Here is a 16,149-nt window from a genome sequence, read left to right on the forward strand (position 1 = left end):
GTGGGGTGAGGTGCACAGGGGTGGGGTGGGGTGCACAGGGGCGGGGTGGGGTGGGGTGCAGAGGGGAGGGGTGGGGTGCACAGGGGAGGGGCGAGGTACACAGGGGTGAGGCGAGGGCCCCAACAGAGAGCGATGTGTTAATATGTGTTAATACACTAAAAGCCAGGGGCATGTCAGGGTGGAGGGGAGAGAGGAGGGAAAAGGAGAGAGTGTCATTGCTAAATTACTGCCATGGTGCCATGACAGCTCCTGACTCGGCTGTCAGTGCCCCCCGCCCCCCTCCCCCCTACACACACGCGTGCCTGCCTGTCTGCCTGCCTGCCTGCCGGAGTTGGAAGAGATTATTTGCAGTGTTGCGGCGTACGCCGATGTGCCAGGGTAAGACGGGGGCCAAGACTCAGTCAATCACAGTCACAGAGGAGTGTGGAGAAGGCAAAGCTAACTAACACAATCTTCTCTCTCTCTCTCTCGCTCTCATTTCTCTCTCCCTCTCTCTCTCTGCCCTCAACATCGCTCCCTATCTCAAAGACTAGGAAAGAGTAAGCAGAAAAGCACACATGCTGACACATAGCTGGATGTGGCCTGTCATTGTGTTGTCATGGTGTTGTCGCTGCACTGTCATACACACAGTCACACATTCAACTGAGCACATAATCTTTCCATTAGTAACTGGATATGATGCAAGAGGCGAAATATTCGGTTGAAGAAGAGGATGCTCACGGGATCACGCCCTGCTTTCGGGGGCATATCAGTTGCTCCTACACGATAGCAGGTTGTTCCCTTGCTGGCATAAATTAACTTTTTTGACAGGCATTTTGTCAAGAGGTTTGTTCGCTTGATATCATTTCCTGAAACCCTTTTAAAATTGATTTTTTTTTCTTGACTGGGGAAGCAGGTGCTGCTGCTGCTGTGCTGATGTACCCTGTCGAAAACCGCAGCTGCTCTTTTTAGCGCATGCCAGTTAACCACGTCGACGTTTGCTGAAAAGAACCTGCCCTGGCAGACCTACCTGGATAATTAAATGCTTAAAAGACGTCGGTGGATAAGAGAAGGAGATCGAGTTTCAGTGGGGTTCAGGGGGGTGGGGGGGTGGGGGAGAGGCCCAGAATAACCTGACAGACAGCAAACAACAGCATCCAACATCTAGCCGACGGAGGTCCATCTGAGAGACATTGGAATTCTGGGAGCAGGGATTCATTATGGGATACTAATGCCAGGACAAACGGACAGAGGCAGGGAATCGATTTCCTTCTTATCAATTTACTGCTTATTCTGGGGCCTGACATGCAGATTATTTCTTTTTTGGGCCGGACCAAAGTAGCCCGCTGACTGATGGCAAATCAATACCGCGGAGCCGAGGCGGGGAGAGGGGTGGGGGGCGGGGGGTAGAAAAGAAACCTCCTGCTGAGACCATGTGGGGGACTGGTGATGCAATCATCAGAATGGATATGTGGACATGGATATATCAGAATGGATACAGCTGTCATTGAGCTTTAAGTGTTTACACAGACAAATGACATGTTCTTCAAAAGAACAGCGCTTCACATTTTTCTGAGGAGATTGGACCACCACGGTTTCTGCATGAATGTGCTTCAAAATAAATATTGATTTCGCCTTCAGATGTTCAGCCATCATCCCTAAGCAAGAGAATCCTCAGAAGTCCTACTGACAGCGTTGATCCTTAATTATACAAGAACACAGCTTCACTGAAGATGGGATCAATTTATCTCCCTCTCAAAGGAACAAGCTTTTGTCTGGTGTTGTTATGGGAACTAACAAGGGATGAAAAATGAGTTTCTACACTCCTGCAACTGGTCTCTCCTTCGCTCAATTGCTCTATCCTTCTGTTCCTCGCAGGCTCTCTCACACACACACAAATACACACACACACCAGATGTGCCAGATCCACTCGAGAGCCGTCACCTCAGCAGTTGTGTCGTGACGAGACGCGACGTGAGGTGACATGTCGTGTCGTGTCAGCTCCAGTCTGTCCCTCAGCTGCCTGCTGCAGGTATTGATCTGCCAGGACTCTCCAGGGACTCACAGCGATCAGCCGATACTCACAGCGATCAGCCGAGACTCACAGATGAGTAAAAGCAATTACATAAATAAGATGTTTATAGTTTTTTTGTCACATACGTCTCAATTCCGTGCCCACTTTTTCAAAACATCAGTAGACTATGTGAACTAGTCGGTGGATACTGTTGCATTGCTTTGATACAAAATGCGTTCAATGACCACTTCTTCTGAAATTCGTGAAAACCTCAATCTCAATCAATGTTCACCACCAGCAAAACTCTGTACATCTACAGCCAGTTTTGCAGACATTTAGATACTTTCCAAAAACAGTCATCTTTCAGTTCAAGACTTATTCAGATTTTTGTTTGCAGCCTTGTTAACATCTATACAAAGTGGTCATACTTGCATTGAAATGTGCATGTCTAAAGGCAAAATATCAATGTAGTTGTCGTGAAACAGATATTTCCACTATGACTGGTGTGTAAATCATGGGCTCTAAATGAATGAAGCTGACCCAGCTACCATAAACCCACCACACTCAATAGTAGCATCTACTGTACTGTGACTGGCAAACCAGCAGATCGGAAAGTCTGTTCTTGGTGTCATCAAAGCTGAAGCCCCTTTTCTAAAGACTCAAGGCAAGGGGGAATGTTGCAGTACTGTAAATGTGAAGTATTAAATAATTTACGCCAAAGTCAGAGGACACCACGGCATAATTAGCATTAGGACTACAGTAGACTAGTGATAGTCTCATGTTGTTGTTTCACTTATTGAACTGAAAAAGAAAATGTCTTTGTTGTCCTATAATATACCTCATATATAACATACTTCTACTACATTGTAGAATTTCAGATTGTACTTTCAGTGACAAAGTAGTCTTGTGGGAGAGATAGCAAATGCTATAGTTATGGCAGCATGAGTCACTTCTGGGTGAAGTATGAAAAGTTTTAGTAGTTGTAGTGCCTTTTGCACTAAAAGTGAACTGATGTACTCAGGTTTGTGTTCATTAAGCACACTATGTAAAAAGTTTTGAAAAAGGGGACATATATGGAGACGAGAGACAAAATGATGGTAAAAAAAAAACTATTAATAAGCCATGCCCTGCATGATAACATTCTGGAATCATGCTCACACTGAGGCCAGTAACCTTGACACCGTCTGAGTCAGCAACATCTGCATTCTGTGTGAGAGAGAAGGACAGGGAGAGAGAGATAGAGAGGAGAAAGGGAGGGAGTGAAAGACAGAGAGAGAGAGGGAAGGAGAGAGAGAGAGGCACTGGGGAGAGCAGTATAAGCCTCCAGACTATCCTGACCAGCCAAACTGTGCTGTCACACTCCAACACACTTTTAATCTCCTTCACTCTGTGGCGTGAGACCAACCAGACCAAACTTCCAAAATGGAGGGAGATGCCGCTCAGGCATGTTTGCTCTCCTCTATCTCCCAGAGATACACAAGCGGGCCAGATAAATTGGGCTAACAACAAATGGTGTGATCCAGCAATGCTCCTATGAAACCATGTGGCGTAAGATCTAATGTGTATTTGATTTCACACATCAAAGCCTCCTGACAGGAAAAAAAACCTCTATGGTAAGACCAGTAAATACAGAGCTTTGACTCCCATTTCAACAGCAACATCTCTTTCAGATGAGTATCCAGAAATATGTACTGTATATATGACTTGCTACTACAGTGCAATGTTAAGTGCTATATGTGTGCATATGCCCCGCAGGAAACAGATGACAGTGACATTGCTAATGGCCAGCGCGACAGACTCAGGTCCTCCTACTCATCACTCTCTTACTCTCTTACTCATCACCCTGGGGGTACTGAGGGTCTCAGCAGCCGAGCTCCCCCTCCATACCAGGAGAGACTAGGGGGGGAGGGGGGGGGTCACCTGTGGGGTTCATCTGTGTCAGCACAGTCTGGTGGATGTCACTGGTGATCCTCCTCACCCCCAGCTCCCTCCCTATCTCTCCCTTCCCCTCTCTTTCTCCCTCTCCTCCTCTCCCCATCTCTCCCTTCCCCTCTCTTTCTCCCTCTCCTCCTCTCCCTTCCCCTCTCTCCCTCCCTCTCTGGCTGTCTGAGCCAGAACCCCTCTAACTCAGAGCCAGAGCCTGGAGTTCACTCTGCAGGTTGCCAATAACCTCTCCAGACGACGCAGACTCTCATGGAGCCATGGGAGCCTCCACCAGTCCCTCAGCTCCACCAGTCAGAGGAGTCTCTCTCTCTCTCTCTCTTTTATTCTCTCTCCATAGCCAGAAACCCACCAAAGTAGACAGTTTGCCTCAGGATATAATTAAGTTCCAGCACATTTTCTCTGGTCTCTTTACCGTGGTAATGCTGTACTTAATTATGCATTTCTCATTTTTACAGGAAGCACTACAATAGTATTTCAACTTGCCCACTTTGGAGTCATCTACATGCTTTTTCCATTTTGTTACAAAGTGTAGAACACTCAAATTGCTCGATTAAGACCTGCTGCTGCTGCTGGTCATAGACCCACAGAGTTGCACAAGTGATTGACAAACAGTGTCAGGGCTGGAGTGACTGTTCTGCACTGGGGCTGAAGAGCCTTGACCTGGCACACCGCCACAGTCCACACATGTCCACAGCCACCTCCGCTAGTGCTGATTAGCATAGCAGAGGACACATGAAGTGATTACAGAGCACGAGTGCCGTGGGTGGTCCGCATGAGAGGACTTGAATGTGTGTGTGTGTGTGTGTGTGTGTGTGTGTGTGTGTTTCAGAGAAAGAGGTTGCGTGTCTAAGAGGGATATTGAGTGTGTGTGTGTGTTTGTGTGTTTGTGTGTGTGTGTGTGTGTGTGTGTGTGTGTGTGTGTGTGTGTGTGTGTGTGTGTGTGTGTGTGTGTGTGTGCGTGAGTGTTCTGAGGGAGAGGGGTTTGTGAGTGTGGAAAAGGGTGAATGGGTGAGAGAGAGAGAGAGACTGCATGTGTGTGTGTGTGTTTGTGTATGGTGGTTTGCATGTGTGTGTGTGCATGTGTGTCTGTGTGTGTGTGCGTGTGTGTGTGTCTGTGTCAATGACTGTGCATGTGCATGTGCCTACGTGTAAGTCACTGGGGGGGTGTGAACAGTCACCTCTCTGCCCCACCCCTCCTACCCCCGTCGCCACTGACTGACACATCGGTGACAGGAAGATTAATGGCGTGACACGCAGAGGTCTGCCGGGCGGCCGTCCTCTGATAAAATTTCCCAGCACCCCTCCACCACCATGGCCGCCAATCCATAACGATCGAAACCCTACGTGGCAGCCGTCAGATTTGAGTGGCCAATCGACGAGTGCCCTCGGCACGACCCACAATCCCCCTCTCGGCCGGACCAAACACCCGTCCCCCCTAAATGAACAAAGCCAGATAAGAGCGCAGGGCGTTGGACTGGGGAGGGAGAGATACAGAGAGCACACAGAGCTGCAATGACACAGCAGGGTTGGCCTGTCCTTCATCTTCAATGCGGGGGCTCAGGGAGAGCACCCCCCCCCCCCCCCCCACCTCCATCTTCCCCGGCGGGAGCGGCTGACCCCCCTCTCCACTTACTGCCTGACAGGCGGAGCGGCGGGGCAGACTAATTCAGGAGGAGCCGCACAGGTGCAGCGCCGTGCCACGCCAGCCGGGAGCCAGGCAGTCAGGCTGACAGACGGACACAATAAGCCCCGGCTCACCGGCGAGCTGTCCCACTGCTGATATCAGGGGTGTGTGTGTGTGTGTGTGGGGGTGTGTGTGTGTGTGTGTGTGTGTGTGTGTGTGTGTGTGTGTGTGTGTGTGTGTGTGTGTGTGTGGTGTGTGAGTGTGTGGTGTGTGTGTGTGTGGTGCGGAGTGCTGTTGAATTAAATAGTGGCACCTGCTGTGTTCTTACATGTGCAGCTGACGGTCCCTGTGTGTTACACTGTTACGCGCACGCGCACGCACACGCACACGCACACGCACACGCACACGCACACGCACACGCATACACACACACACACACACACACACACACACACACACACACACACACACACACACATTTGTTACTGCCCTACTTTCTGTCCTTTAGAGTGCATCTTAGGTTACAGTTTTTCTCAATTGCTAACACACATTTTTTGAAAGCATGCCTCGTTTCCTCAAAACTCTAAACACAAATCCCAAAACCACTCACACAAAATGCAAAACCCTTTATACATCCTGCAAAAGGCAACTTTGCTTTCAAAACAGTGTTATGTCACCTCAAAAGGGTACTTTGTTTTCTAATGACAAACACAGCCCATTATATGAGTAGACATTCTAAGCATCGATTGAACACTGATGTGCTCAATGGAAAACACTACTATGAAATGGGAAAACACCAGTATGAAGGCCTTATCAGGAACATTATGTTACTATACGCTTACTCCTGTAGTAAAATATAACTGTATAATGTTTTTACGCAAATATAAAACAACACACAAATATACAGTAACAACTAAAATATTTCTTTATTTTTTCCAAAAGTGCTGTAGCCTATACATCACAGCAAACACAAATGAATGTGTAAATGATTTGCACAGAACAAACAATAGGATATAGGCCAGTACAGTCAACAAAAAAAAGAAAGAAAAATGTAAAATAAAAAAGGACAAAAAACTACTGCATCCTGTTCTAGCTCAAGACAATATTGACAATGTGCTATCAGAAATAGACCTACACAGTGTTATGAATGTTGTTGCATTTTGTGTGAGTGGTTTAGGGATTTGTGTTTAGAGTTTTGAGAAAACGAGGCATGCTTCATGTGTGTAAGCAATCGAGAAAAACTGTGACATTGGATTGGATTGCAATACAGTACAGTAATGTGTCAGTGCTGATAGGACGCAATCAGTTGTGGAAATGTATATGACTTGCACATAGTCATAGCATAACTGTTTGACTGTCGGAGTTTCTGACAAAAGGCACCCTGTACACCTGCTTTATTCTCAAGGTGTTCCACCTTAGAACACAGTCCACTGTGGCTAGGCTCACTGTATTGATGTTTAGGAATTAGTCTTGGTCATCAATGGTTGCACTTTGTATTTGTTTACGTAATTTTACAGATACAGTACAATGGAAAATACAAGAATACTATGCTCCTGATAAGGCATTCAAACTAGTGTTTTCCTGTCATAGTAGTGTAACCGGGTAGCTTTAGGACCCAGGAGTCCTAGGCAGCCCATGGCTGACGTGCCGTTTCCTTCAGACCCGCGATAGTTTAAATTGGCACGTAGTACTGGAGGCAATTGTTTGTTCTGCGGTTTACCTAACGCTTTAGGCATTGGCTCCGTGTGATCTCAGGTAGGCTGGTAACCCTCATTATATTTGTAGTAGTTTGCATGTTTTTATGGTGTGATGGCTTGATGTAGCTTAATGTGTATTTCCCACGTAGCGACAGCCTCCTTAGCTTGACACGACGGTGGACAAGCGTGGAGTAGCGGGGTTAGAAACTCAACAGCCCTCGGTATGTTTTGTTAAGTCATTCAGAACATTGTGCACTGATGCTGTGTGGTTTGTGTAGTTAATGAGGATATTTCCTGCTGCAGGTGGTGTCCGGCGACTGCCACTGTTTTTCCCCTATTAGTTTTCCATTGTTTGATTTCTTTCTGTTTTGTTTGTTTAAGGGGCTGTTTTGTGTGCTTATTTGGGGGTTTATATGCATTTAGAGCCTTGATTAGGCTAGGCTTACTAACCTGGCGACGCATTTTTACACTTTGCACTGAGTGTTTGTCCTACAATGCCTAATGTTTGCAGTGATACTTAGATGTGATATGCAGATAAGAGTTGGTGTGGTTATATATTTGTATTCCTAAATCACGTGTGTTGTAGCGTTCCCCAGGTTGGGAGTTCACCAAACCAAGTGCCATTCTAAGCTAAAGGCCCAGGTATATTAGGCCCACAATCACGCCCCTGTTGTTAGTGTTTGCTATTTTAATAGGATGTACATCCATCTGATTTTACTACTGTGCATTTAATAAACATTGTATTTATATTTGTTATACCACGGCCTCTGCCTAAGTTCTTTTGATTGGACAGGAACTGTGCAGGGAACCTAGTCCTAATTATAGTATGCTCAACTGAGGGTCTCTCACCCCATCTGTGAGAGTGGCGTAGTCGGAAACAACTAGCATGAGACCTGGTCCTAACATTCTCTGAGACCATTTAATGCTAAGTGCACCACCCCGCCACATATGGCGTAGTCGGCAGGATATCAGAGGCTGTGGTATTTTGTTTCCTTTTGTTGGTAGCCCTATTTTGTTGTAATATTTATTTAGTGGGAAAAACAGTGGTTGTCATCTAGGGTCTCATCGCCCCCTGGACAGCCTTTGTGTGGATTTCGGTGTGCAGACTTCGGTGACTGACATCAAGTGGACATCAGGACTACTCTACTGGGCTCTGAAAGACGGGTAGTCATGTCGGAGGACAATGTTCAGGAACAATTGCGAGCTCTTGCTGAACAGGTACGACAGCTTCAAGCTGAAAACAGCCGCTTGCGAGATAACGGTGATTCTCAGGAGGAAGGTTCCGCCCCATCTACCAGTGGGACGCCTGCCGCTGTTTCTTCACAACCGGTATCTGAGCATTATGTTTTTGTTCCTAGAGAGCGTAAATGCCCTACATTTTCTGCTAAAAATTCTTGTGACTTGATGTCTGTTGAGGACTGGATTGAGGAGGCTCGTAGGTGTCTATCAATTAGACGCATGCTTCCAGCTGAGCAAGCTTTGTTTTTGTTTGATCATTTAGATGGGGAAGCAAAAGCTGAGATGAAATTTCACTCTGTTGCAGACAGGAATACCCCAGATAAAGTGTTTAACATTCTTTTGGAAAACTATGCATGTTCACAGGTGTATGTTCGTACACAACAGCAGTTTTATTTGCGTACACAGAAAGAAGGGGAATCTGTTAGGGAGTATTCTCATGCACTCAAGTCTATTATGGATATTGCTATTCGTAAGAGTCCTGAGGGGTCTATTCCTAACTCTGACTGTACTTTACGTGACCAGTTTGTAGAGCACCTGCGTGACGACATGCTCCGTAGACATTTAAAAGACAAAATGGTCGCTTCTCCTACTATGTCTTTTATGGACGCTCGTCGTGCAGCCCTGAGTTGGGTTGATAGGGGTAAACTTGTGAGTAACCAGAGGGCTCGAGCACACTCCTGTGATACCTTTGTGAGCAATTGTGAGGCAGATGCTAACGTTATTGTTGCTAAACCTGATGGTGAGATTGCTGAGGTGAAAGAGGTCTTACGTCAGCAACAGTTACAGCTCGATGCTATTTTGAAACATTTGGGTGCCCCTGGGCCCAGTGACAGAGGGAGGGGTCCTGCTAGGCCATATAGGTTTCGACCTGATGGTAAGCCAATCTGCTCTCGTTGTAACCAAGATGGTCATATCGCCAGGTTTTGTTCAGTTGATTTAAACACTCACTCAGGTCCAGCCAATAGGGCAGGCCCCAGAACATTCAGTCGGAACCAAACCACAGGAATAGCATCTAGTGCTATGCAGCCGTCGGAAAACTAGCGCCTTCTGGTGTAGGGAGCCAGGCATCAGAAGGGGGTCTTTGGTGCTCAAACCGTATTTCACCTCAACATTCATCTCAGCTCATAGGGAGTTGCCCTATAGTGGAAGTTGGTATGGGGGATGTTGTAGTCCCCTGCTTATTAGACACCGGATCCATGGTCACTACTATCACTGAGACATTTTTTAAGCAGTATTTCCAGTCTCAGGGGGTAGAGCAGCTGCAGCAATGCAAGTGGTTACAGCTAAAAGCAGCTAATGGCTTGGACATTCCTTATGTTGGTTATGTAGAGCTGGATGTTAATGTGTTGGGCAAGACCCTACCAAAGATGGGTGTTTTAGTAGTAAAAGATTCCCCAGATTCATTTTCTCAACAACAAAAATGTAAAGTGCCTGGCTTACTCGGGATGAACATCATCCGCAGTTGCTATCATGAATTGTTTGGTCACAATGGCTCTGGTTTTGATCCTCTTTTTGCACAAACTGTTAGCCCTAATTGGGAACAAGCACTGTCTGAATGCCATAGCATGGAAACATTGTCAGAGAGAGGGTGTATTGGCAGGGTCAAGGTCCAAGGTCCAGCTATGCGCATCCCTGCAGGATCTTTAAAATTCCTCACTACAGCTTGTCCTCAGGTATCTAGTGTCACCCTCCCCTCCGTATTTTTAGAGCCCTGGTTTGGGGAAGGTCAACTTCCCGCAGGCTTACTCATCTCAAAGGCTTTACTTACGGTTCACAATGGTCAGGTCACCCTACCTGTTGTAAATGTAAGTGTCCAGGATGTGTGGCTTCAACCCCATACTGTCTTAGGTGAGCTCCATGTAGTTCAGTTAAAGCAAGCAAAAAGTTCTATTACCATCCTGGAAGGTGGGGTTCAGGGCCAAATAGCTGTTGTTCAATCACAGAGGGCATCCACCATTTCCCCACTTGACCCTTCAGCTCTTTCCTGGCCTACCCTTACTTCTGATCAAGAGCAGGAGTGTAGGGCCCTGCTAGAAAGGTATCGGGGTGTGTTCAGTCAAGGGGATTGGGACATAGGCTGTACTCGCTTAGTGGAGCATGAAATACCTTTATTAGATGAAGTGCCTACTAGGCAGCATTACCGACGCCTAATCCCAACCCAGTACGAGCAGGCCAAAGCTCACATATATGAGCTATTAGAAAGGGATGTAGTTCGACCAAGCTGTAGCCCCTATTCTTCCCCCATCGTAATAGTGCAGAAGAAAGATGGTGACATACGGCTTTGCGTGGACTATCGGCAGCTGAACGCAAAGACCCGAAAAGACGCATATCCTTTGCCACGGATCGAAGAGTCCTTGGACGCCTTGACTGGTGCTCGCTGGTTCAGTACTCTAGACCTGGCCAGTGGGTATAACCAAGTTGCCATGGCGGAGAAAGACAAGCCAAAGACTGCTTTTTGCACACCCTTCGGGTTGTTTGAGTTCAACCGTATGCCCTTTGGACTTTGTAACGCTCCAAGTACTTTTCAGAGGTTGATGGAGCGCATATTTGGAGATCAGAGTATGCAAACCCTCTTGCTGTATCTGGATGATATCATTATTTTTTCCTCTTCCTTCCAAGAACATCTGCAAAGGTTAGAAGTTGTCCTGGCGCGCCTCCAGGAGCAAAGCCTTAAACTAAAATTGAAGAAGTGTCACTTCTTTCAGCAGGAAGTGAGGTATTTAGGCCATGTAATCTCGGCCATGGGAGTAGCAACAGACCCAGATAAAATCAAAGTGGTAGCTGAATGGAAGCGTCCTACTACTACTGCTGAACTGCGTTCCTTCTTAGGCTTTGCCTCGTATTACCGGCGCTTTGTGGAACGGTTTGCGCAGTACGCTGCCCCATTACACCAACTGGTGGCAGAGCTTGAAGGCAGTAGAAAGAAACCAAGAACTGGGGGCAGGAAGACACTGGAAGGGCATTGGAGTGGAGAATGCGAACAGAGTTTTGCAAAATTGCGAGAGCTTCTGGTCAGTGCTCCTGTTCTCGGGTATGCAGATTTCTCCAAGCCCTTTGTATTAGAAATTGATGCCAGCAATGCTGGCTTAGGGGCAGTCTTGTCCCAAGAGCAAGAAGGTCAGCGAAGACCCATCGCATATGCCAGCCGAGGCTTAAGGCCTACGGAGAGAAATATGACAAATTACAGCTCCAGAAAGTTGGAGTTCCTTGCCCTTAAGTGGGCAGTCACACACAAATTCAGAGAATATCTGCTCGGAGGGAAATTTACCGTCTATACAGACAACAATCCACTCAGTTACTTACGCACTGCAAAGTTGGGCGCGGTAGAGCAGCGTTGGGCATCAGATCTTGCCTTGTTTAACTTTGAAATTAAGTACCGCCCTGGACCCTCTAATCGAAATGCAGATGCACTCTCAAGGCAAAATGCCCAAGATTCCATCGACGCAGTAGTTGCCGGTATTTCTATACCACAAGAGGTCAGGCAAAGACACCTAGAGTCTAGGACTAGACTTATTGTGACTGCATCTACAGGTATGATTGAGGCCTTGCCTACCCGCCAAAAGGCAGATTTAAAAGCGTTACAGGCTTCAGACCCTGTCATTGGGCCTTTCCTGCACTACTGGAGGAGCGGCAGAATGCCCTCCAAAGAAGAACGGAGTAAGGCAGGTGTAGAGTTTCGGCATCTAGTAGGCCAATGGGCCAAGATAAGGGAAAAAGAGCAAGTCCTGTACCGCAGAATAATCCAACCCGGTGAGGGCAGGGAAGTGCTGCAGCTTGTATTGCCTCTCTGTTTGAGGGAAGAAGTGTTGAATAGCCTCCATGACAACCATGGCCACCAGGGGGCAGAACGAACAACGAGTTTGGTGCGTGAAAGATGTTATTGGCCCCGCATGTGGCATGACATTGAAAAGTATTGCCAAGAGTGCAGTCGCTGCGTAGTCTCCAAAGCTGTCCAACCCCGAGCTAGAACATTTATGGGCAACCTCTTTGCCTCGAGGCCCCTGGAAATCATTGCTATAGACTTTACATTACTGGAGAAAGCTAGCGATGGACGAGAGAATGTGCTGGTAGTGACAGACGTGTTTTCAAAATTCACCCAAGCATATCCCACGACTGATCAGAGAGCCAGTACTGTAGCCCGAATACTGACGGAGAGGTGGTTCTACACCTACGGGGTCCCCAAGCGGATCCATTCAGATCAGGGCAGGAACTTTGAGGGTGATCTTTTAAAACGTCTCTGCCAATTGTATGGCATTGAAAAGAGCCGCACCACTCCATACAGGCCAGAAGGAAACGGGCAATGCGAGCGGTTCAATCGCACGCTGCATGATTTGCTGAGAACTCTCCCCCCAGAGAAAAAGAAGAAGTGGCCCTTGTACCTACCCCAAGTGTTGTTTGCGTACAACACTACAGAGCACCAATCCACAGGCCACTCCCCCTATGAGCTTATGTTCGGCCAGAAGGCTCAGCTGCCTATCGATTTCCTCCTGGGGACAACAGAGGAAGACACCAACTCCAGTTCTGTGGGAGACTGGATTGGGGAACATCAGCACCGCCTGAACACAGTCTACAAACACGCCAGGGAGCGACTGGAGGCAGCAGCAGAGCGCCGTGGGCGCCAGAACCCACCCAACGTGACGACTATCCTGGAACCAGGTACACTTGTTTACAAGAGAAGCCATGTCCACGGACGTCATAAAATCCAAGACTTTTGGGATTCCACCGTCTACGAAGTACTGAGAAATATGGATGAGAATGGAGCAGTTTATCAGATCCGCCCAGTCAATGGACCCCAAGGGCAAGAGAAGAACATCCACCGATCAGAGTTAAGAGTACTCCCAACTGCGGTTGTTTGTGAACCCCCAGCACTAGTAGTTGCTTCCCCCCCAGCTGAGTTTGCACAAGGTTTGCCAACAGAGGGCGACAGCCAGGAGGAAGATCACCGTGAGTATGGAGGTATCTTCCAGTTGTTACCCCCATTTAACCAAGTCCCTCCTGTCATGCAGGCTCCTCAAAACTCCCGACCAGACGAGACTGCTCTAGAGGCCGAAGAGCCACAACCGGGACCGTCCAGTACAACTACAAATGCATGTGCAGGTGGCCGTCCTGTGATGAGAGGACAACCTCTGGCTGACCACGGATTAGCAACGGCCCAAGAGTCAGTTGGAACCTCTGGACTAACTTTACGCCGTACGTCTAGAAGTACAGCAGGCCAACATGCAAACCCTTTCAACCTCCCTCGCTCAGCAGCTGGGACGCAGGAACTCTCCGAGGACCAGTTGGGGGTTGCAGCCCAGCCAGTGTTCAATCAAGCCATCCGAGTAGGATTTAGACCTTGGCTTTAGGTTATGGTAAACACTAGCCCTGTCACCGGGACGGTGAACTTTGAAAGTGGGGATGAATGTAACCGGGTAGCTTTAGGACCCAGGAGTCCTAGGCAGCCCATGGCTGACGTGCCGTTTCCTTCAGACCCGCGATAGTTTAAATTGGCACGTAGTACTGGAGGCAATTGTTTGTTCTGCGGTTTACCTAACGCTTTAGGCATTGGCTCCGTGTGATCTCAGGTAGGCTGGTAACCCTCATTATATTTGTAGTAGTTTGCATGTTTTTATGGTGTGATGGCTTGATGTAGCTTAATGTGTATTTCCCACGTAGCGACAGCCTCCTTAGCTTGACACGACGGTGGACAAGCGTGGAGTAGCGGGGTTAGAAACTCAACAGCCCTCGGTATGTTTTGTTAAGTCATTCAGAACATTGTGCACTGATGCTGTGTGGTTTGTGTAGTTAATGAGGATATTTCCTGCTGCAGGTGGTGTCCGGCGACTGCCACTGTTTTTCCCCTATTAGTTTTCCATTGTTTGATTTCTTTCTGTTTTGTTTGTTTAAGGGGCTGTTTTGTGTGCTTATTTGGGGGTTTATATGCATTTAGAGCCTTGATTAGGCTAGGCTTACTAACCTGGCGACGCATTTTTACACTTTGCACTGAGTGTTTGTCCTACAATGCCTAATGTTTGCAGTGATACTTAGATGTGATATGCAGATAAGAGTTGGTGTGGTTATATATTTGTATTCCTAAATCACGTGTGTTGTAGCGTTCCCCAGGTTGGGAGTTCACCAAACCAAGTGCCATTCTAAGCTAAAGGCCCAGGTATATTAGGCCCACAATCACGCCCCTGTTGTTAGTGTTTGCTATTTTAATAGGATGTACATCCATCTGATTTTACTACTGTGCATTTAATAAACATTGTATTTATATTTGTTATACCACGGCCTCTGCCTAAGTTCTTTTGATTGGACAGGAACTGTGCAGGGAACCTAGTCCTAATTATAGTATGCTCAACTGAGGGTCTCTCACCCCATCTGTGAGAGTGGCGTAGTCGGAAACAACTAGCATGAGACCTGGTCCTAACATTCTCTGAGACCATTTAATGCTAAGTGCACCACCCCGCCACAGTAGTGTTTCTTACCTATTCCCTCTTCTGAATGTCCAGAGAATGGATGCAACTGAGAAGCGGCTTATATTTGGTTGAACCCTCTGGCCAGCCTCCTGCATGGTCAAACCATGGTTGACCACAGGGTTGACCACAGTGGCCCGAATCTCATCAGAGATAATGGCTCTCCTTCTTGCTCTTTCTCTTCATCCTCTTCCTCCTCCTCCTCCTCCTCCTCCTCTTACTCTCACTCCTCTGCCTTTCTGATCACCTCTCACTTCAATGTTGCCATCAATTGTTCTCCAAACCAGGAGCTAACCTGTGGCCATCATATTGCTAAAGCTTTGATTTCAAATTGCACAACAGCCTTGGAAATGGAAGTTTTGCCAATTGAATAGCAGTGTGTTCTGTCTGAACACAAGGAGGTTTTGGCATTGATGAAGTGTGCAAAGTAGAGAGGATGGTGTTTAGTGTTTTGAAGAAAGTGTGGTTAACAATTGAAATTTGTGTCTAAAGCAGATAATTGTGTGTTGTGAGTTGAAGAAAGTGCGGTTAACAATTGAAATCTGTGTCTAAAACACATAATTGTGCTTATAGTTTAGCAGAATTGGTTTAGGGAGTTGGCACATGAGTTACAGGTTGTGGTCATTGTGCCATAAGTTCCAGTTTTTGAATGTAATCAATCGAGAAAAACTGTAAAGCAGGTGTACAGGGTGCCTTTTGTCAGAAACTCCGACAGTCAAACAGTTATGCTATGACTATGTGCAAGTAAGTCATATACATTTCCACAACTGATTGCGTCCTATCAGCACTGACACATTACTGTACTGTATTGCAATCCAATCCAATGTTACAGTTTTTCTCGATTGCTTACACACATGAAGCATGCCTCGTTTTCTCAAAACTCTAAACACAAATCCCTAAACCACTCACACAAAATGCAACAACATTCATAACACTGTGTAGGTCTATTTCTGATAGCACATTGTCAATATTGTCTTGAGCTAGAACAGGATGCAGTAGTTTTTTGTCCTTTTTTATTTTACATTTTTCTTTCTTTTTTTTGTTGACTGTACTGGCCTATATCCTATTGTTTGTTCTGTGCAAATCATTTACACATTCATTTGTGTTTGCTGTGATGTATAGGCTACAGCACTTTTGGAAAAAATAAAGAAATATTTTAGTTGTTACTGTATATTTGTGTGTTGTTTTATATTTGCG

At 46.8% G+C, this 16,149-nt stretch overlaps 2 protein-coding genes across 2 annotated transcripts in view; one reads left to right on the forward strand and one right to left on the reverse strand.

The window, feature by feature from the left end:
• robo1 (roundabout, axon guidance receptor, homolog 1 (Drosophila)) overlaps positions 1-16,149 on the reverse strand; it is a 264,703-nt gene that overhangs the window by 212,545 nt on the left and 36,009 nt on the right. The window lies entirely within an intron of this gene.
• Positions 7,184-10,573, forward strand: LOC116221818. Its single transcript, XM_042708703.1, has 2 exons — positions 7,184-7,316; positions 7,408-10,573. The coding sequence occupies exon 2, from the start codon at positions 8,429-8,431 to the stop codon at positions 9,536-9,538; it is 1,110 nt and encodes a 369-aa protein (XP_042564637.1). The 5' UTR covers positions 7,184-7,316; positions 7,408-8,428; the 3' UTR covers positions 9,539-10,573.

The sequence above is a fragment of the Clupea harengus genome, chromosome 9 (assembly GCF_900700415.2).
Source record: "Clupea harengus chromosome 9, Ch_v2.0.2, whole genome shotgun sequence".
NCBI classification, from domain to species: Eukaryota; Metazoa; Chordata; class Actinopteri; order Clupeiformes; family Clupeidae; genus Clupea; species Clupea harengus.